The sequence below is a fragment of the Lutra lutra genome, chromosome 10, assembly GCF_902655055.1.
Source record: "Lutra lutra chromosome 10, mLutLut1.2, whole genome shotgun sequence".
NCBI lineage: Eukaryota > Metazoa > Chordata > Mammalia > Carnivora > Mustelidae > Lutra > Lutra lutra.
In genome coordinates, this window is record NC_062287.1 from 47840055 (window position 1) to 47861312 (window position 21258).

Genomic DNA, 21258 nt, shown 5'->3' on the forward strand with positions numbered 1-21258 from the left:
TTTCACATGTATTGACTACTGATTATATATCACACAATGTTCTAAGCATTTTGTGTATATTAACTCAAGGTCTTATAAAAACCCTATGACACAAATATTACCCTCCCCATTTTGAAAGCCCAGATAATTCAAGTGACAGGGTTGGGAGTCTGGCTCCAGAGAATTATGCTTTTTAATCATCATGATATATTACAATAAGTATACTTTTTAAAATAATCTTTTTAAGGTTTTATTTATTCACGTGACAGAGAGGGAGAGTACAAAGCAGGGAGAGCAGCAGGCAGAGTGGGAGGGAAAAGCAAGCTCTCTGCTGAGCCAGGAGCCAGATGTGGGACTCAATCAGGATCCCTACCTGAGCCAAAAGCAGCCGCTTAACATAACAAACTGAGCCACCCAGGCATCCCTGCAGTAAGTATACTTATAAACACTATCATAATGTCATTTATTCATTCACTTAACAAGTTTTTCTTTTTTTTTTTAAATTATTTATTTATTTATTTGACAAAGAGAGAGAGATCACAAGTAGGCAGAGGCGGGGGAGTGGGGGTGGTGTAGCAGGCTCCCTGCTGAGCAGAGAGTCTGATGCGGGGCTCAATCCCAGGACCCTGAGACCATGACCTGAGCCGAAGGCAGAGATTTAACCCACTGAGGCACCCAGGCGCCCCTTCTGTGTATTTTCTATGAACTAGACCTTTGCGCTGGATGTTAAGGATTTAATGATGACTAACACAAACAGGGTGTTTCTGAGTTTACAAATGAATGCTTGAGAGAATGGCTCAATAAAAGAACAGCCATAACTACTAGAAGGATCTCTTCTCTTAGTCTACATAGGGGCTGGAACTGCTAATCCTTCCCCATTAAATGCTAACTTGACTATTTAAGAATATTGCTGGCACAGTATTTTTACTTACTTACTACCAAATACTTACTATATATTCTCTCCTCTAGGCAGAAAGAAAAGTATTCTTAAAAAAAAAAAAAAAAAAATTATTTATGCTAGTTGGGGGGAGGGGCAGAGGGAGAGGGAGATTGTCAAGCAGACTCCCTGCATGACCTGAGCTGAAACCAAGAGTTGGACACTTAACCTACTGAGCCACTGAGGTGCCCCAAGTATTGTATTTTATTTATTTATTTATTTATTTATTTGAGAGAGAGGGAGAAAGGAGAAAGAGAGCACACACGTTAGCACAAGCAGGGGGAGAGGCAGAGGGACAAGCAAAATCCCTGTTGAGCATGGAGCTCACTACAGGGCTCCGTCCCAGGACTATGAGATCATGACTTGAATGGAAGGCAGTTGCTTACATGACTGAGCCACCCAGCCCCAGAAAGAAAGTATTCTTAAGGAACTCCAACCCTAATCCTGACTTATACTTTAAAAATCAAAGAACCTTAGACTTTCAGGTATAATTGGCCTGCATCTCAGGACCACAGTGTTGTGTGTCAAGCTGTTGAAAGGTACAGAGATTTCTCTAATAGTCCCTTTTCTGAAGGAATTTATTTATTAAAAAAAAAAAAATCTGGGTATGAAGTGAAAATAAACAAATAATAAACAAACAAACAAACAAACCCTACACCATTCCAGGGTTATCCCAGAAGTGGACTTAAGTTTTTGCATCAGGATTGGATTTACTCTCGAGAAGGTATTTGTCTTCTCTAAAGCAGGTACTTAGCAAAGGCTTGGAGGTAACCTGAACACCCCCACCACTGCCCCACCCTAGATGATTACCAGACAATTCTATTCTGGATTTAAAGAACCAACCCAAGAGAATCTGTCCTGGTATATGGTGATTTTTTTTAAAAAAATAATTTATAACTTTAATATAATCTAGTTCTACAACTTACTAAACAAAAGTACAGTTCTGTCTGGAGGTGTTTTCACCTTCAGCACATTGGGTAGGTTCTTCTCTGGAATGAATTTTCTGATGTCTAAGGAGCGCTGAACTCCATCTGTAGGCTTTCCCACAGTCGTTACATATAAAAGGTTTCTCTCCACTGTGCATTCTCAGATGCTGACCTAGATATGAACTCTGACTGAGTCTTCCCAGTGTCATTATACTCAGAGGGCTTCTCTTCTCAATGAATCCTCTGATGCTGAATAAGATGAGCACTCCACCTGAAGGACTTCCTATACTCATGACATTTGTAGGGCTTTTCTCAACTGTATGAATACTCTGATGCTCAACAAGGTCTCAGCTCTGGTTAAAGGTTTTCCCACAGTTGCTACACTTAAAGTGCTTTTTTCTAGAATGAATTCTCTGGTGGATTATAAGGCATGAATTATAAATGAAGACTTCACCACATTCACTATATTTATGGTCTTCCTTCCCTGCGGGAGTTTTCTTATGGGTGTCAATCACCTGCCTGAAATGTTTCCACTGGGCAGGGGACTGACTCAGTCTCTCCAATTTGGGATTTCTCTGTTGCTGCTCTAAAGTGCCCTCAACTTCAGAGGTAGCTTCAAATGTAGAGGTGCCGGTGGTGAGTTTTTCTGAGAACACCTACGATTCCACTTCAGTAATGAGTGGTTTTAACAGTGATCCTTTGTCCCTGGACTCTGGGTTATCTTCACTCTCTGGGAAAGGCTGGGTCTCCTGAGGTACACACTTGAGCTGGGCTTCCATGCTTGGTGACTCTTCTGCGCAAGTTTCTTTCTGTGCAGGTCCATGAGCCAGGCCTGGGACCTGGAGGTGATCAGATACCACTAGGTCTGTGCGGAACCACAACTTACAAGGAGACTTAGAGACTCCTTTCAGAGTCAGCACAAGATGAAGGAAGAATAGCTAGAGTCTTGTTCAGGGCTTGAGGGTAGAAAAGACAGAGACAGAAACATCTACTAACCGCTCTACCTTGCCTCAGAGATATTTGAATGTGGCAACTCTCCCTACTGCTGTCCCTCTGTCCAGCCTGAAGGCTAATGCTCTGGCTCCCACAACAGATCACGTGTCCCCTTCACACCTGTAGTCCTGGTTCAACAAGTCCTTTCCCTAAACACTCCAGCACAGTTAGTCTCCTTTCCATTCTTGGGATGATGTATGGTATGGTGAATTTAATCCTTATTTGCTGTTGAGCTATAGGAAATCTATAGTGTACACACGTATTTCCTCTCTTATGCTTACAGACTTTGCTTTTACCTTTTGGAGACCAGGATTATCCGAGAGAAGCACTTCTGACATGAAGGATATGTAAAACTGGAATTCTGGAGAGCAAGAACTGAGGCCAAAAGAAATTTTCTTCCTCTATTCATATGTTCTCACTGCAGCCTGCAAAACAAAATAGCCATGGGATGAATGGAAAACCTTTCATTGTATGTACATAATTCACTTCTTACGAAAACAACTTAGCCTCCACTGTAAAGCATTCAAATAGGTGTCTTTTGTGGTATGTGTCAAGATATTGAAAAACTCATTTTATTTTTCTGCCTAATTAAAAGTGTTCGTAGCAAGAAAATACGATTTAAAATAGAGTAGCTCAAACAAATTTTCTGTTTTTAAATAAATGCTGCATCCCTGTAATTCAGGAATGATATAATTTAATCCTTTTGACAACTTTAGAAGAGCTTTAAGAACTTATTTCTTCCGTTAACTGGAAGGAACTTAAATAAACTTATATGATTCTTTTAAAGAACCTAAATTGGGTAATGGTGCTTTTAGGCTGAAAAAAGAAAAATCCCTTTACTAGATTTCAGTGTATATATTTTTATACAACTTAAAGAAAAAAAAAGACAATTCTGATTCTGCAAACAGACAAATAAAAATGTTACATAGTCAAATGAGAGATTTAACATCCTTTTATAAAACACTCAGAAGTAGAATAATGTTCTCTTTTTAAAAAATCAATGTTGGTTTATCAAAATTTTAAAAATGGATTAGCTTATTTATTGCATGATATAAATTTTTGAAATTAAAGCTTCTGTACATGTTCAAGATAGAACTTTATCATAAATTTTTCATTTGTAAACATATAGAAAAGGTTTCAATTTCTGAAAATGAGTGGAACTGTTTCTGTGACTGCCATTAGCAAAATCAGACAAAATGGAAATTAGTTTAAAAATCATAATAGACTCTTTTAGATATCATTTTTCCTAAGGATGACCATAAATGCAGAAATGTGGTGACTATGGAAGGGAAATCTAAAGTGATACCAATTCTAACAAGCAAAACATTTCTGTGAAAATAAAATCTTGCCACCTAAGGCAGTAAGATGAAAACTTGTAAAGATGAAACACAAAGGGATTTTTATAAACCACTGACCTATGTTATTAAAGGGAACATAGAAAAAATAAAAAATCTAATCCTAACTCTTTGTTCTTTGTTGTCATCTTTGTTTTGGGACCCTCAGGATACATGATTAGTAAGGTTCTACCACAAGAAGACATGTAATCCCAGATTTGGTTGTCATCTAGGTCACATGGCAATCTCTAAGGACAAAGTAGAGTAGAGGAATGGAATACAAGGGGAAGACAGGAAGGTCACAAAATACTGCATTAGTGCTCCTAACCTCAAGTTCCTTTCCAACACCACAAACGATGGAATGTAGGTCAGCAAAGGCATCTTCCCTCTACATCTCCTCTAAAATCTAGTTTGTGGAAGGGTGTAACATGGTGGTACAGCTACTTATGAGCTTTGGGAGATAAAGTAGGGCAAAGCTCCCTACCTGAAAAATGTCAACCTTCTTAAAATTGTGCTATTTAGAATGAACCCTCAGTTCCTTAGAATAGCCTATGAGGCTCTTGGTCATCTAGCCCTGCCTCCTTACCTCACTCTGTAACATTCTCCTGCTTAATCTCTGCACTTCAATCCTTGCTACCCTTCTTTCTGCTCCTCAGACACACCAATTTCCCTCCTCAGGTTTTTGTACTTTTCTCTTTGCCTAGAGTATTCTTCAAATAGTTGGCTCATTCTCATCCTTCAATCTGTAACTCCAATATAACGCCTCAGAGAGCTCCACTTTATCTCAAGTAGACACACCTTTCTTCTTAATTTTTTATGACATCACCCATTTTATTCCTTCATAGTACTAATCCTGCTTGTGATATATCCAACAATGAAATTGCATATATCACCTTATTTTTGTTTTTCTACCCCTACTAGTCTCAAAGTTCCTCGAAGAAAGGGATGTGGTCTATCTTGTGTTCTACTATATACTCCAGGGCTTAGCTCAAAGTACATTTTTTTTTAAAGATTTTTATTTATTTATTTGAGAGAGAGAGAGAGAGAGAGAGAAAGAGAGCGAGTATGATAGGGGAGGATGTCAGAGGGAGAAGCAGACTCCCCATGGAGCTGGGAGCCCAATGTGGGGCCGGATTCTGGGACTCTGGGATCATGACTAGAGCCCAAGGCAGTCGCTCAATCAACTGAGCAACCCAGGCACCCACAGAGTATGTTCTTAATCCATATTCACTGAATAAAAAACTATAAGCAGAATTTTGCAATTTAAAGAAAAAATTTTATAGAAGTAGGTATATGCAACATAATAGATTTCCTTCCCTTTTTATTTAAAGCCCCCTTTAAAAAGTCTTTCTCTATTAACAAAGAGGTCTGACATTTGTTTTCTTTGTCTAGTCATTTCCATTTGGTTTTATTTTCCCTAACACCTTTCCTTGGCTCTCTCTTGTTATTTAAGTGTTAGTAATTTATGCTAAAGAGAACACAAAAAAATAATCTTGAGTTGTAACCCTTGTTCTCTTCCCTAACCCTGAACACTCCCCTACTACAATGCGTTTTACATTTCTCTGTCTCTGCTTCTTTTCCTTCCTCCTCTGTCTAAAATGTTCTTTCACTTTCCTGAATAATGCTTATTCTTCTTTAAGAAGTCTTCTTAAGGGCCTTTTTCTCCAAGAAGCTTTCCCAGGTAAAGGACTCTATTTTTTAATTTGCCACTTATCATATCCTAATAAACTTATCTGTTTAATGTTTTCTTCTGGAACAGAGTAAGATCTTAGAAGTACCATCTCATTATATCCCCAGGACCAAGCTCAAAAACTGTTGATCTGAACTTCAGCTGTTAACTTCCTTCCTGATTTTCAGGCTCCTTCTTCCTAAGCTGGTTTTACCATACACCATTAAATATAAAACCCAATTTTACCAAATCACAAAATAATCTTATATTTGTATACATACACACCAGCAGGCACAGAGTAGTTTGATATACAGTACCGTATTTAAAACTTACTTTAAACATTTGCATTATATCCTCATTTTCATTTCCCCCCTTAATTGTGGTCATATAATGAGCAGAGACTATTTTCTTTAGGGCTCTAAAATAAAGTTTTATTTTGTACCACAACTATATGGGGAACTTATATCAAATCATATTCTTGACACAACTGTTATCAAACTAAAACTTTAGGAAATGGATTAAACCTTAAAGATAACTAGGATACTGTGCTAAATGTTATAGAAAAAACAATGCAAAATAAGATGCTTACTAATTGGGCAGACAGCTCAACAACAAATGAAAACACAAGCAGAAATATTTGGGATTAATTTCTAAATAAATTGTGCAAGCACTAATTGCTGTGTTTTTAAGTTGAGTCAACTGTCTTTATTTAAGGGTCTATTGCCCTCTAGCGGGTCAAATAAGTATGTCTAAAAAAATGACAGTATTTACAACTTAAAGGCAAATTTGAGAACTAAAATGAAAAAGGTCAGTCAACTATTTTTACTATTTGTGTTTCACCTGGTAAGCCCCAGAAAATGGCAAAAGGACTTCTCATTAATTGTCCAGTAGACAAAAATCCAGTAAAATCCTTTCAGGCAGCCACTGTTATTTTTTGCTGTTTTTACAGTGTTTCCTTTATGACACTTGTCATCTAATTTATCTCTCTACTGCTTGACTTGTAGAATCATGTTTGATAGAGAACTGAATGAAACATCAGGAACAAGTAAATACCGAAGTTATGAAAATCTTACAATGGACTTGGGAACAATTTCATAAATAGTACCTCTTGCAATTTATTTTTCTTCTTGATTTTCTTGGGAAGGATGGTGAACAAGCATTTCATTTCTTTCAGCTCTATCACAGCCAGAAAATCATATTCCAGTTCAATTTATCAGTTATTCATTGTGCAGCTGCTAAATACCAGGTACTGGGGGATAAGTGATGGGCAAAATGGACAATAATCACACAAAAAATTTAATAACATGGCAAATTCTATAAAAGAAATATACATAATGCTATGAGAAAATATGAGGGGACTAATCTAGTCGTAGCTTGGAGGATGGAGAATAGTTAGGCAAATACATAATCTTTTTCTGGAAACAATTTTTCACAGTTGTCAGATTAAAGGTGATTTTAATTTTCTTTATATGTTTAAAGTATTTTGAAAACGTATTATGTTTATACTTTAAAAAATGAATAAATATAATAAAAATACTAGGTAGTGAACTTAGAAATAACATACAAAGAAAGCCTTGGGTCCTCTCCATCTCTTACACTTAAAAGTAGAAACAAGGAGGTTGAGATGGGGGAGGGGTGAGAAAAATGTATGTTAGTATAGGTTGATGGGAACTAATTAGGACCTCAGTTAGCTTTTGTTTTGAAGTCCCAGATTTCCCAGGAATGTCCAAGAATGAAGAAGACTGACTGAGATTTATTAAAATACGTGGGGTCCAGTATTTAACATAGAATACATGCTTTCTTTCTAGTCAAGCTATATGGGGATCTAAACCATATCCAAAGATGCTTTATTAATTTACCATAAAAAATTACAGTCACAGGGAAGGAACACAACTTAAACACACATTTTCTTTTGGGTATAACTATATGTTAAACCAAATTAGAAAGAGGAAGTTGCTTGAAAAAGGGGTATTAGGTGAATCAAATATTTTAAGGGAATTAGGCTAATATAGTTGATGTGTTCTTTCCTCACTAGAGATGGTTTTGTCAGTGGGCCCCGATACAAAACTCATTAATCACCATCCATTTTCATACTAGCCAAGTGGTTCTCAAACTTTAGTGTCCATCAAAATCACCCTGAGGGCCTGATAAAAGGACTTCTGGGCCCCAGCTTGAGTTTGATTCAGTAAATCTGGGATGAGGGCCAGAGAATTTGCACGTCTCACAAGATAATGCTTATGTTGCCCATACTTGAAAATAATTGGCCTAGCCATTGAGGCTGTCTGATGGTGAACAACACTTGTGATTAATGTGGTTACAGTTAAGTCATAAAGCTTGAGAGTATTACAGTCTCTTTTAGATTATTTTGTAAATCTTTGCTCTATTATCTGGAGACTTTTTATCTAAACTCCTTCACTACCAATTTCCTAGAAGACACCTCAATATGAAAAACCACGGCACCTGGGTGGTTCAGTTGATTAAGTGTCTGCCTTCCGCTCAGGTCACGATCCTAGGGTCCTGGGATCCAGTCCTGTGCTGGGCTCCCCAGGGAGTTTGCGGCTCCCTCTGCCCCTCCCTCCACTCATTCTCTCAATCTCATTTGCTCTTGCACTCTCTCTCAAATAAATAAAATCTTAAAAACAAAACAAAAACCATGCCACTATATGCACATACAATGACATAATTTTTTCTCCTTTGGGCTAGACTAGAAAATCTAGAATAATTCTTATTAAATGTTAGATCATGAAGAAAAATTTAATTGTTTAACATTGTTGAGGACATGAATTCCTGTCCTCTTCAAGGTGCTTTTAGTTGCAGTAAGAATCAAAGTGACATGAGACAGATTAACAAGAAAATCAAATTTAACAGCATGTGTACAGAGGGAATTCACACAATCCTGAAAATTCCAAAGACAGTCAGGCAAAATGAGGTACATATGTCACCCTGAACTAAGTAGAAGTGGGTAGGGGTCTAGGACTTCCTCCGAGAAGGCATGCAATCCTCAGAAAAAAATTAAAAAGGGTCAATGTTTGGCAAACAAATGTTTGCTGGGCCACTCAGAAACAATGGGAATAAGAGAGGGCTTTGATCAAACAGGCCTTGCTAGGTTTCTCCTTTCTACCATACCTTACTATGTATCACAGTGTGGAGACAGCTCTCATCTTGGATGAGGTCCTCTATCTACATTCTTTTAAGGCAGTTATGGGGGGGAAGTAAAGGGCTCTTCTTGAATCTGCTAGGTTTTGATTGCTTTTTAACTCAAAATAATCTTCATGCCAGAGTGCCCCATCTTGGGGCAGCCTCTATATTCCCAAAACTGTTCTTGCTGTACAAGAAAATCTGTCACATTGTTGCTCTCAGATCTCCTGTTTCATATTACAGAGGCCCAAGAGGCCTCAGCTATTTTAAGTTGTTCACTTAAAACTACCTAATGGTCACCCTCAAGGGTGCATACTTGTCTAATATTTCTAAAAGTAGTCAAAACAAGTCCTTGAGAAATGATTTACTGACATTAACATGAAAATTCTGGAAAGGGATGAGAAGGCAGGAGACAGAAAACTAAACAAACAAAAAACAAAACCTCTTTTATTTGGAGAAATATTGGTGAAAAATACTTTAAAAACACTACCCAAGAAGGGGCTGCTGTCCGGCTCAGTCTGTAGAGCATGTGACTCTTAATCTGAGGGTCATGAGTTCCAGCCTCATGTTGGGTGTGGAGCCTATTTAAAACAAAACAAAATAAACCCTAACAACAATAACAAAAAATCCAAGAACCACCCAAGAAATTCCTAGTGAGTACCACAGTTTGTCTATTGAATTTGTGGTAAATGTAATACTATTTTAGGGATGGGGAGGAGGAAAGAGTTACAGACAAAAAAACACAGGCTCTTGTGTTCAAGACACTTATAAACTGTTGGCTAAGACAATGTGTAACTACTAAGGAAGTGACACAAAGGTACATACTATATCTGCAAGCTCCAGACTTCCACACCCAGGGGACAGTTATGGAGAGTCAACTATTTTCACTTCTCATAGATACTTCAAGTTTTAATAGGTAAAAAACTTGAATTCTTAGTTTTCTCTTAAACTTCTTTGTAAAGACCGCTTTTAGACAACAGGCTTGAGCAGAGGTATGTACAGCAAGGCAAAAGGGCCCAGTGACCACTTGGCTGAATACAGACAAGCCTATCAGGTGACCTACCTCAAAATATCCATCGTCCCTAACAGACCAATGGGCTACTTACAACCAGGAACAGTTACCAAAAAGTTTCAAAGTACCAAAGTACCAAAAAGAAAAAATTCTGTATGTCTCCATACTTCTTCACCTTCCTTCTTGAAATAACAGCCCCACCCTCTTGTGGAGGATGTCTCTTCTTTGCTGACCTGCCTGCCACTCGTTTGTGGTATATTCAGTAAACTATCTCCTTTGTGCTGTCTTGAGTGAATTCTTTCACTGCCTGTGCTACCCATTTCCAACCGATCATTGCCCCACATCTGGAGGCCCCAATCTGATCAGACAGACACCACATTCTTTTTTTTTTTTTTTACAGTTTTCTCCACCTCAGCAAATGGCACTACTCTCCAATCAGTTAAGTCAGGTCAGTTACCTAGGAATCATCTTTTATTCCCTTTTCCCTCAAATCCCACATTATATTCATCTGTATGTCCTCGGATCTATTTCCATATCTAAAAACCACCATCCAATTCCTCCCATATATTCTGCCACCACCTTAATTCAAACCACCATCACCTATTACTTCTGCTGCTGCAATAGCCTCTTAACTGCATGATCTGGTCGCTGCTCATCTCTCAAGGCCCATTTCATCACCTGTCCTTTCTGAATACATTTCAAGCAGCACCGGTCTTTCCTTAAGTTCTTGAACACTCAGGTGCCAAGCTCTTTTCTACCTTAGGGCCTTTGCACAACCTATTCATTCTGGAATGTTCTTCCTGCTATTGCATGGCTGGATCATTTTCATCTTTTGGGCCTTACTCTAAGAGTCAATTCCTCTGTAAAAAGAAAATCACACACCCAAAATCGAGTCCATTTAGGCAGGGTCCCCAAATCGATGTTTAACACCTAATCTAATTGCAGTTTTCAACCTTCCGCAGAAATATAGTCTTAACTGGTCAGTTAGGATCAAAGCCAACAAGGGCTCTCTCCATCTTATCAAAGGTAATCAGCATGATAAGACTTCTGCCCCCCCACCAGCAGGGAGAGTGACCTTGCCTGGAACAATCCTTTCTTTTGCTAATAACTTTCTAGCCCTACCCTCTTTCCCATAAAAACCTATTTTGTACAACCCTCCCGGAACGCCCTTCTACTTGCTACTAAGATGCTATCTGAATCATTTAATAAAGCTGAATAGATCTTCAAATTTACTTGGCTGAATTTTGTGTTTTAAGACCTCAAAAAGGCCATCCCAAACCAACCTAACTCAGTTTCCCATTATCCTTAACTCCATCCATCAAAGGTTTAAGTTGTATTTGGTGAGGAATCTAACTTGTTCACCCTTGTAATACCAGTACCTAGTAACTCTTGGCAAAGGAAGGCACTTAAAACTACCTGCAGAATGACTAACTACTGGGTACTCTGTGACCCAGTCTTGCAAACCCAGAAAGGCTTCCTGACTTAATAAAATACAGGTTAAGGAAGGAGTAAAAATTGGCCAAGGTGGGGATGGGGTTAGGTCTGGAGGTGAGGCGGGTTGGTGCATTTGAGGAATTCAAAAAAGACATTCCTTCCACAGGGCTGGAGCCTAGGGCTCGAGTGGTGAAAAACAAAGCGCAGAGGAGCACAAAAGCTAGATGAGAAAGGCCCTGTAAAATATGTGAAGGAGTTTAGACTTAAACCTGAGGGCAAATAGGAGGCAACAAAGCCTTTAAATGTGTGTGTGTGTGGTGGGGGGGGGGGTGCCCTGACCAGATCTGCGACTTATCTTACAGCCTGGCAATGCGGAGACTGGATTGGAAAATAACACAATTGAAGTAAAAGCCGCTGGGAGGCTAGTCGCCTACCTATGTAGCAGTCTTGGTGTAAATTGAATGCATTTGAGATATTCAGAGACTGGTAAGGACGAGCTGAATGTGAGACAAGGAAGGAATCTGGAAAACTCTTAAGTTTCCGGTTTGAGCACACTGATAAGCACTTTTCCCTCTAGGCCATCAAAGCAGTTTGAAAAGACCCTTTTTCCCGCACCTGGGTGGCTAAGTCGGTTAAGCGTCTGCGTTGGGCTCAAGTCAGGATCCCAAGGGTCCTGGTATCGAGTCCCGCACTGGGCTCCCTGCTTGGCGGGAAGCCTGCTTCTCCCTCTGCCCTTCACCCCACTCTTGTGCGCTCTCTCACTCTCTCTCTCAAATAAATATATAAAATCTTAAAAAAAGAAAAAGACCCCTTTTCAGCACGCATTACTCGGCATAGCCCGCAAAATCTCTAATTCTGAGCACTCCAAAAGCAGGAGTAGTACTTTCCCTTTTTGTATCACCGGTTCCAGACGCTCACCCACATCTAGCTCGATGGCTTAGTAAATGTTGAGTAAACGCTAGCTGAACTCTTACCAACAGCAGTGCCTAAGATTTAAATAACTGACCTTTTTCTCTTTACTCTCAGAAACCTTTTACAGAAAAGACTAACTCCTGAAAAAAACAAACAAACAAACAAACATAGAATGTCCTATTCTCATTTATAACGACATTGAGGACCTCGTTAGGAGTCTCGCCCTTTGCGCGTCCCGAGAATCTCTTCCCATAGCTCCTCACCTTAAGCTGAGGACGGAACCTGCCCGGGCAAGGCTCGATGGTGCAGACCCCCAGGACTTAGCGACCAACCAGGCGCCTTCCAATCGAATCTCCCGCGTCCTTTTCCGCCGGAAGTGACGCTTTGGCAGTGGTTCCTCACAGCCAATCAGAAGAAGGCGCCGCCGAGGGTGGAGATTGAACACTGCGTTCTGTGAGTTTTTGGGAACGACCATTTTCGTCAAACTGTGGGTAGAGATAGCGTTTGGCGAATGTTCTTCTCTGACTAGTGGAGTCGTGGCGTAGTCTACAAAGTTGGTTTTGGGGGTAGTATAGGGATCCCAAGAGGTGGTGGTAGCACCCCTCCAGTCGGGGCTCAGCGGGGTGACTGGAAGGAGGAGTGGAAGCTGGGTAAAGGGGTTGGTAGCGAGATGAAGACGGAAGGGGGTGAGGAAGCGGGACCTGAAGCGGGCTGTCTGGAGCCGGGAGAAGAAAGGGGGCGTATCCTGGAAGAAGGGACCAGGACGTAACTTGACTCGGGGCTATGTGGGCCCCGGCGACTCCAGTTAAGGGATGGGTTATGTGGGCAACATGGAGGTTTGGGGTGACCCATGAACAGAGTACCACAGGAGGTGGTTGACTGACTTAATGGAAGTGGGGTGCAAGGAGCCAGACCGAGCGGTCTGCGGAGTGACCCAGTGTAAGTCTCTACACCTCTCTTGGGGCCTCAGTTTCTTCATCAGTAAATGGGAGGGGCAATCATACACGACACACTGATGCGTAAGTTAGATGAGTTGATGTGTGTGCCATTATGTCTAGCGATATAGTGACCTTAGAGAACGCTCAAGAAATTGTCATGGTAGCTATTATTATTATCTTATGGGTTTGCGGAGGGCAAGGGGTGTGGCAATGGAATTGAGGCCAGGGAACAGCCGGAAAGGTGGATCTGTGGAGCGCTCTAGGAAAGGATGGGATTCTGGCGGTCAGATAGGAGGAAGTCCAAGGATGATAAGGGTCGGCTTGAGCTGTAACCGCGATGAAGCTGGACTCCATAGGGGCCTGCACGAGAGGAACAAAAGTTGCCGCGCCCTCGGGTTCGGGGGCGGTGTGGTTTGGGGGACCAGGTGTGGGCGGTGTTGCCTCGGGGATGAGTGTCTTTGGGCTTCACCCGGGAGGAGCTTATCTGCGGTGGGCGGAGCTGTGGTTGGGCTCGGCTCTAGCTCGCTGCATCTACCGGTCTCGCTCCCACCCGCACCGCAGCCGCCAGCTTGAGGCATGGGGCGTCCCACCGTCCTGCTCCTGCTCTTGGCTATCCTGACGCCCGGGGCCGCCTTCCGTGTACCGCCGGCCATGAAGGCCCTCAGCAGCCTGCGCTGGTCAGCCAGTTCCACATTCCGCCGTACTGTTGCCAAGAATTACTCGGTTCACTACATCCAACAGAAGGTAAGACGGAGCGGGGTGGGCGTGGGGGAAGACTTGAAGTTTCGAAGTCTCCGGTGTAATAGACCCGAGCCTAGGCACCGTAGCCCACCCGGACTTTCAGATCCCTAATGCCTAGGACTTGTTCGATCTTTGGCTCACAACTCCCAGAGGGTGACACTAAGTTTCAGTTCTGTTTAATATCTCTCCTCCCGTTACCAGTAATATAACATCAATCCTGGTTCCACACTTTCTTCTGTAATTGGCTATGATAGTCACTTCAACTTCTTCGGCTCTCAGAGGATGCCCTAATTCAAATTCCCCTGACCTCCCGTCAAATTAAAATTATTTAATGCCAACTCTGTCTCCTACTCCGTGGTGACAGTCATCCTTTGTCCCTAAGCAGCCTCTAAATACATGTTTCCAATATCTTACTAGGTAATATTTAGTATTCAACCTAAAACGCCAGCCTGTCATCTCTTGCTTAGCTCAAAGTTGATTTTGTAACCCTTTGATTAAGAGTTTTTAACCATTCCTATTCTCCATAAGACTGAACTTATGTGTAGCCCATGCTTGTAGAGGAAATAGTAGAAGAGAGTCAAGATTTGAGGGTGGGGGTTAGCATTTCTATGGTTCTGAAGCTTGAGTTTAGAAGTTTAAAATAGCCTTGATGCCTGTGCTTGGCTGAAGCATAAGGCACTCTGACAAGCCTGGATAAAAAAGTACATCCTGCGTAAAATGACAGGATCTCTTATCGTTCTTTATTTCTGGGAGACTCTGTAAAGATAGGCAAAGTTTAGGGAAATGTGTGGATTAGAAAGAATTTAAGAGTCTGAGATTTGGCTTTTGGAGTTGAATAGAACAGCATTCCGCTCTGTTAGCTCTGTGACCTTGGGAAAGTTACAGTACTTCTCTGAACCCAGTTTCTTGGGGTGCCTGGGTGGCTCACCAGGTTCAGGGTCTGCCCTAGGCATTGGTCATGATCCCTAAGGTCCTAGGATCAGGTAGGGCTCCTGCTTAGCAGGAGTCCTCTTTTTCCTCTCCTGCTCCTCCGCTCTTGCTCTCTCCAGCTTGCACGCTCTCTTTCTCTCTCAAGTAGATAAATAAAATCTTAAAAAAAAAAATGAACCCAGTTTCTTGATCTGGGGATTTGATAATGGTTAAATGGACAGATGACAAGTCCCCAGCAGAGAATTTGGCCCTAAATTTTGAATTTTGGTAGAGGGATTGTATGAATTTGTAACTTATAAGAAATTATTTTTAACCCAGAAATTTAAATTACAGTTTATGAGGAAGAGAAAGCATTTTATTTCAGCAGAGGTACCAGGAAACAGGGGACTTTTATTTTTTTTATTTTTGAAACAGGACTTTTATTCAGATACCTTATTTAAATTAAATCTGTAGGGTACTGTTCTTCATTTGTAAAATGAGAGGGTTGAATAAGGAACAGCAAAGTACACTACGGAGGAAAATTAAGGGCTTTGGAGGAGCTATCTCGGGGTTGGTGGGTGGAGGCCCAAGTGGAGGCCAAGTTAGGGTGTTCTAGCAACCCCTCTCTCCCTGAACTCTTTGAGCCTGAGCTTTATGCTTTGGTTTATTTCATATATTGGGATTTTATATATGATTATTTGCAGAGTTTTACTGATAAAGTAAAATTGAAGGGGAACTACTGGGATGAGGATCTCTGAAATCTTTTTAAAAGTGATGAAGGGGCACCCAGGTGGCTCAGTTGATAAAGTGTCCCACTCTTGATTTTGGCTCAGATCTTGATCTTAGGGCGGCAGGATCAAGCCCTATATTGGGCTCGCAGCTGAGCATGGAGCTTGCTTAAGTTTCTCTCTCTCCCTCTCCCTCTGTTCCCTCCCCACACTTGTGCACACGTGCTTGTTCTATCTCCGCCCCCCCAAAAAGAAAATAAGTGATGAAAAAGAGAAGTGTCAAGAGAAAGGGGGGAACAAAAGGGAGGAAGAGACCAAATGGTCTGTGAGCCCTTAATTTATATTCCTTCATGATAAATTCTTTTCTTGACCACTTACCTATTTAGAAATAAAATTTAAGATCGGTCCTTTTTCCATTTTTGGTCATTTGATAAGTCTGACTTTACTCAGCCACCTTTTGCCCTCTGACTTAGTTTATATTTTAGGACACAGATTCCACATACATGTTTATTACTATAATAATTTTCCTTACACCAACTCCAGCTGAGCTTTATTTCATTTTTTAAGAAAACTTCCACATATATATTTATTACATAATAATGATTATAGTAGTTGCTAATTCTGGACCATAGATTTTTAGTGGGATTGACTATGTCTGTATAAACTCAACTTCAATTTTTTTTTTCTTAGAGGACTTGAAATACTTTTGTGCCTTTTGATAATAGACATCATTATTGGAATTGTAAGGCTCAGTTTTTATTCAAGGTTGAATTTTTATCAACCTTTGTAATGATTTTCTTTATCTGTGGTTATATCTGTCCAGTTGACCAAGCCATTCCCAGCTGTCCTTCTATGCACATAAGTCCATGAATGGTCTGGGTATAAAGGCTTAGTCCATGGCCCTTTCCCTCCCCTTTGCTCCTTAACATACGCATATACTTTTAGCAACATAGAACATCGATTCAATTGAATTTTACGGTGTTGGAAATTCTGTCTGGAATACCATTTCTCTTCTCCTCAAACTGATACCTGTATCCTAGCTGAAATGTCATCTCTTCTGTGAAGCCTTCTGGACTTTAGGACAACTTAGTTTGTCTTTTATCACTCTGCACACTTACTATTTTCTGTGTGTACCCCATAGCTAGATAGTGCTCTCCAGTACCCAGAAGAGCCCATTAAAAAATATAAAGTACAAAATAAATACTTGTTGAGGGAGTGAATGAATGACTATCCAAAAAAAGCCTAAACAAAGCAAAGTCTACCATCATTTAATTGACACGTTATTTTTTATTCTTATTTTCGTTTTTTACTTCTCTTCTTCACTAATTATTTTTCCCCTTCTTTCTAAGTCTTCAAATGTTGTTGCTGTAGTAGGAATACTTTTTTATTTGGTTTCTTTTATCTGAAGTAACTGAATCAGGAGACCCAACAAAGGATAGTACATCACTTGGTCACATCTAGGCTTTGGGTACATGTGTGATGCCAGAGTTTTAAGGGGCTCCTTGGAATTTATGGCTTGTGGTTACAAGGTTTCCCTTCTTCTCATTACTCTCCACCTCCCACCCTAGCCCCTCAGAATACAATGTGAGTCCTGAGGGCATTTTACTGTGTGGTGTAGTAGGAAAAAAGAATGGGTCCTTTGAGGCTCTCTTTTTCCTCAGTGTTACTAGGAAACACTAGCGTTTCTAGTATTCTCTAGAGAAACAGAACCATAGAATGTGTCTGTCTGTCTATCCCTCTTTTCACAGAGATTGATTTATTTTAAGGAATTAGTTCTTATGATTATGGAGGCTTGGTAAGTTCAAAATCTACAGGGTAGGCTAGCAGGCTGGAGACCCAGAGAAGAATTGCAGTTTGAGTCCAAAGAGAGTCTGCTTGCATAATTCCTTGACCTTAGGAGAGGTCTTACTTAGGAGAGGTCAGTCTTTTTTGCTCTTCAGGCTTTCACCTGGTTGGATGAGACCCATTCATATTATAGAGGGTAAATCTGCTTTACTCAGAGTCTGCTGATTTACATATAAATCCTATCCAAAAAAACACCTTCATAGAAACATCCAGAATGTTTGACCAAATATATGGGCACTGTAGCCCAGTCAAGTTGACATGTAAAATTAACCATTATTTCTTCCAAGGTTGTTGTGAGGGTTAAATATAGTAACACATGAAAGCACAAGCATAGTGCCTGGAACATAGTAGGAACTTAAGGAACGTAATAGAGTAAATGCTGGTTTCTTCCCCATTCTGTCCTAAAACCACAGTCCCCATAGTGTTAGCATTTCAGATTGATGCAAATGCATGACAGTTGTGGTAATGTCTCTTTTAGAAACTTAATTGGTCAGTAATCTATACTCAACTATTCCTCTTTAACTAATGACCAGTGTTTATTCATCTTGACCCAGCATTAAGCTCATGGCCACTGACTTCTGCAAAGCCTTCCCACAGCTCCTTCCTTGCCTGCTATGAGGCAGTCACATCAGTGAGCTAAGCTGTTTCTACTGGTGTATATCCGTTATGGTTCTTTATTTCCTACTCCAGGTTCCCCTTTTCCACTCATGCCACGGTGGCCCTAATGTCTAGTAAAATCCTGATCTTTCTCCTCCTCCTCTCCTTTTTAATTTTTTCCCCTCTTCTCTACTTTTTATTACTGGTTCATCTATTGATGGCTTTCCCCTAAGACCCAGAGTATATGTCACAAATATTATGCAACTTCTGAATTGATTTCTGTTTTTACTCCTAGAATCATTACCAGAAGGGGTCGTGGAGATCATGTAGTCCACCCTTTAGATATGATGAGGTAACTTTGATCTAAATTATGAAGAGTCAGGAACTTGATAGAGATTGATTACTATACACGTTTGAGAGCAAATTATATTTCTTCCATTAGCTGAGGAACTTCAGACAGGTTACTCTGAGCATCTGTTTTTATAATCAGCAAGATGTCTGGGATAATTATACTGTTCATCTCACAGATTTGTTGTGACATGAGCTAGTATGTGTAAAGGACATAATAGCACAGTTTATATATCGTTTTACTCAATAAATGATAAATATTTTTATTTTATCTTGAGGTTTCTTAATATATAGCTTTAACTTACCCCCTCTCCACACAGAATAAAATATTCAAATCATCACTTATCATACCTAAAATAGTTATTCTGGAAAATATGAAAATCTATACGAACTCTTTTCAGTTACATAAATAGTATATATATTTCTTTTTATCAGTGGATTATAGTTTAATATACTTGTAAATAAGGCAAAGAAATGCTCCAGTCTGGAAATTGCACATGTCACTTCCTTTCATAATTCTTTGAACCATACTGGTTATATTGCTGCATCTAAGGACAGGGTGGGGAGACAAAAAATACTCACTTTGGAGATCCTAGAAGGAGACAACAACACTAATGACTACAATACTCAGTCTCTTATTCACCCACCTATCCACCTACTCAGTGTTCATCCAATTCCTTTTATATGTCAGGCATTGGACTAGGTCCCAGGAAGGCAGAGATGATTATATCCTGGTGGAATTCACATACTTCTTGGCCATTCCAGTCATACATACTCAAGCTTGTATCTGAAAAATATGAAAGAGGACTGACAAAATGTGTAATGTCTTGGCATTATGTTGGCTGCATTTGCAGATTGCTTCAAAAAATCCCTGAAGTTGGCACTCCTAGATGGCTCAGTGGTTAAGCATCTGCCTTTGGCTTGGGTCGTGATCTTGGGGTCCTGGGATCAAGTCCCTTCTCAGCAGAGAGCCTGCTTCTCCCTCTCCCTTTTTTTGCTCCCTCTGCTTGTGCTCCCTGTATCTCTCTCTGTCAGATAAATAAATGAATAAATAAATCTTAAACAAAAAAAATCCCTGAAGTGAGGCTGGTCTACTTAATATTTTCTTGCTCAACTTAATCATTACCATGATAGTTCACTGACCTGATGTGTATATATACATTGAAGCATGTGATTAATAAAGGAATTTATTCGTACTGTCACTCAGTATTTAAAATAATGGTTTTGCCTGTCTTTTTCATAATGAAACAAAATTGATATAGAGCTTTATGTAAAAAATCTGAAGTATGCTTTGTAAGTGTCCATCAAAAGTAAACTTTTGCATTGACAATGTGTTTGTTATTGGTGAGTTATAAAAATCTTTTTTTTATATCTTTTTTTTAACTCTTTATTTATTTATTTGACAGAGAGAGAGAGAGATCACTCGTAGGCAGAGAGGACAGAGAGAGGGGGGGAAAGCAGGTTTCCTGCTGAGCAGAGAGCCCCATGAGGGGCTCAATCCCAGGACCCTGAGATCATGACCTGAGCCAAAGGCAGAGGCTTAACCCACAGAGCCACCCAGGCCCCCCCTTTTTATATCTTTTTTATTCTGGTTCACAATTTAAGAAAAGTCTTCGTTGTTGTTTATGAGCAGTGAATGAGTAAACATTTATTGATTGTCTTATCAGGGCCAGGTATTATTTTAAACTCATTTACACAATCATTTTTAAAAATAAATGGTTTAATTGAGGTTCATAGAGGTTAAGTGACTTGATCCAGCTATTGAGGGACAATATATTTTAATCTTTTGCTTCCAAGATCTATGATCTTTCATTCAGTTGACATCGTGATGCCTCCGTTTTCAAAACTGATGTCTCTGTGTCTATTATATCCCACATTCAGTTTTAAAAACAATACTGTGAGGTAGATATTATGCTTATTTTTAGAAGTGAATCTATCAAGCTTCAGAAGGATCAAAGGAAGAAACATCTACAATATCCCATTTGTAAATCTCCTGCTTTCTCAATCCCAAATTGTAAGTAATTTGTGGTACATCCATAAAATGAAATATTATTATGCCTTAAAAATGAAGGTCTTGAAGTATATCTGGTAATGTGAGAAATGTTCTTGAATTAATGTTAAATGAAAAAAGCAAAATAGAAAACTTGAACATACAAATGTTTCCAAATTCAAACAATTGAAAAATTCCAATTTGAAAAAAACAAATTCCAAATTAAAAAATTGAACATTCAAAATTCCAAACTGAAAAAAAAACCTTTTTTTGTTAAGTTTTTACTCTTTGCAAGGCACTCTTGTAGGCCATCAGGGAAGAGCGTTCAAGGCATAGGGAAAAGCAAGTACAAGAGCCTGAAGGTGGATGTTTGTCTGGCAGGAACAACTAAAAGGAGGCCAACCAATATGGCTGGAAGGACCCAAGGAGAGGGTAGCAGGGGGTGAAGACAGTGAGGAGGAAAGAGAACAGAAACACTCCTTTAGCAGAAAAGGAAAGTAAATGGACTAGAGAATTAATAGTTTGATTATAGCCAGCTTTGAAGTCTCATTCATTTTAATAAGATTATTTGATAGGCTGTATGTTTCTCTAGCTACATTTACTTCCTTGGGTATGAATGAGAAGTTGGTGGAGAGTTCTTTTTTTTTTTTTTAAGATTTTATTTATTTATTTGACAGAGATCACAAGTAGGCAGAGAGAGAGAGGAGGGAAGCAGGCTCCCCGCTGAGCAGAGAGCCCGATGCAGGGCTTGATCCCAGGACCCTGAGATCATGACCTGAGCCGAAGGCAGAGGCTTTAACCCACTGAGCCACCCAGGCGCCCCTGGAG

At 39.9% G+C, this 21258-nt stretch overlaps 2 protein-coding genes across 13 annotated transcripts in view; one reads left to right on the forward strand and one right to left on the reverse strand.

The window, feature by feature from the left end:
• DDIAS (DNA damage induced apoptosis suppressor) overlaps positions 1-12696 on the reverse strand; it is a 51617-nt gene extending 38921 nt beyond the window's left edge. For 5 of the 9 annotated variants that reach the window (XR_007121103.1, XM_047692937.1, XM_047692936.1 and 2 more), the window contains exons 1-2: positions 12541-12561; positions 3132-3260 (exon numbers count right to left, since the gene is read on the reverse strand). Coding sequence is in view for 8 of the 9 variants with exons in the window: in XM_047692937.1 (XP_047548893.1) it covers positions 3132-3244 (113 nt within the window). In the remaining variant the exon portion in view is untranslated. Of the gene's footprint in view, positions 1-2604; positions 2736-3131; positions 3261-12323; positions 12562-12597 lie in introns of those variants that run through there. The other 4 variants (XM_047692933.1, XM_047692934.1, XM_047692935.1 and 1 more) reach the window with 4 other exon arrangements.
• PRCP (prolylcarboxypeptidase) overlaps positions 12654-21258 on the forward strand; it is an 80527-nt gene continuing 71922 nt past the window's right edge. The window contains exons 1-2 of one of the 4 annotated variants that reach the window (XM_047692941.1): positions 12654-12787; positions 13834-14016. In XM_047692941.1, coding sequence (XP_047548897.1) covers positions 13849-14016 — 168 coding nt within the window. In that variant the 5' untranslated portion in view covers positions 12654-12787; positions 13834-13848. The other 3 variants (XM_047692942.1, XM_047692943.1, XM_047692940.1) reach the window with 3 other exon arrangements.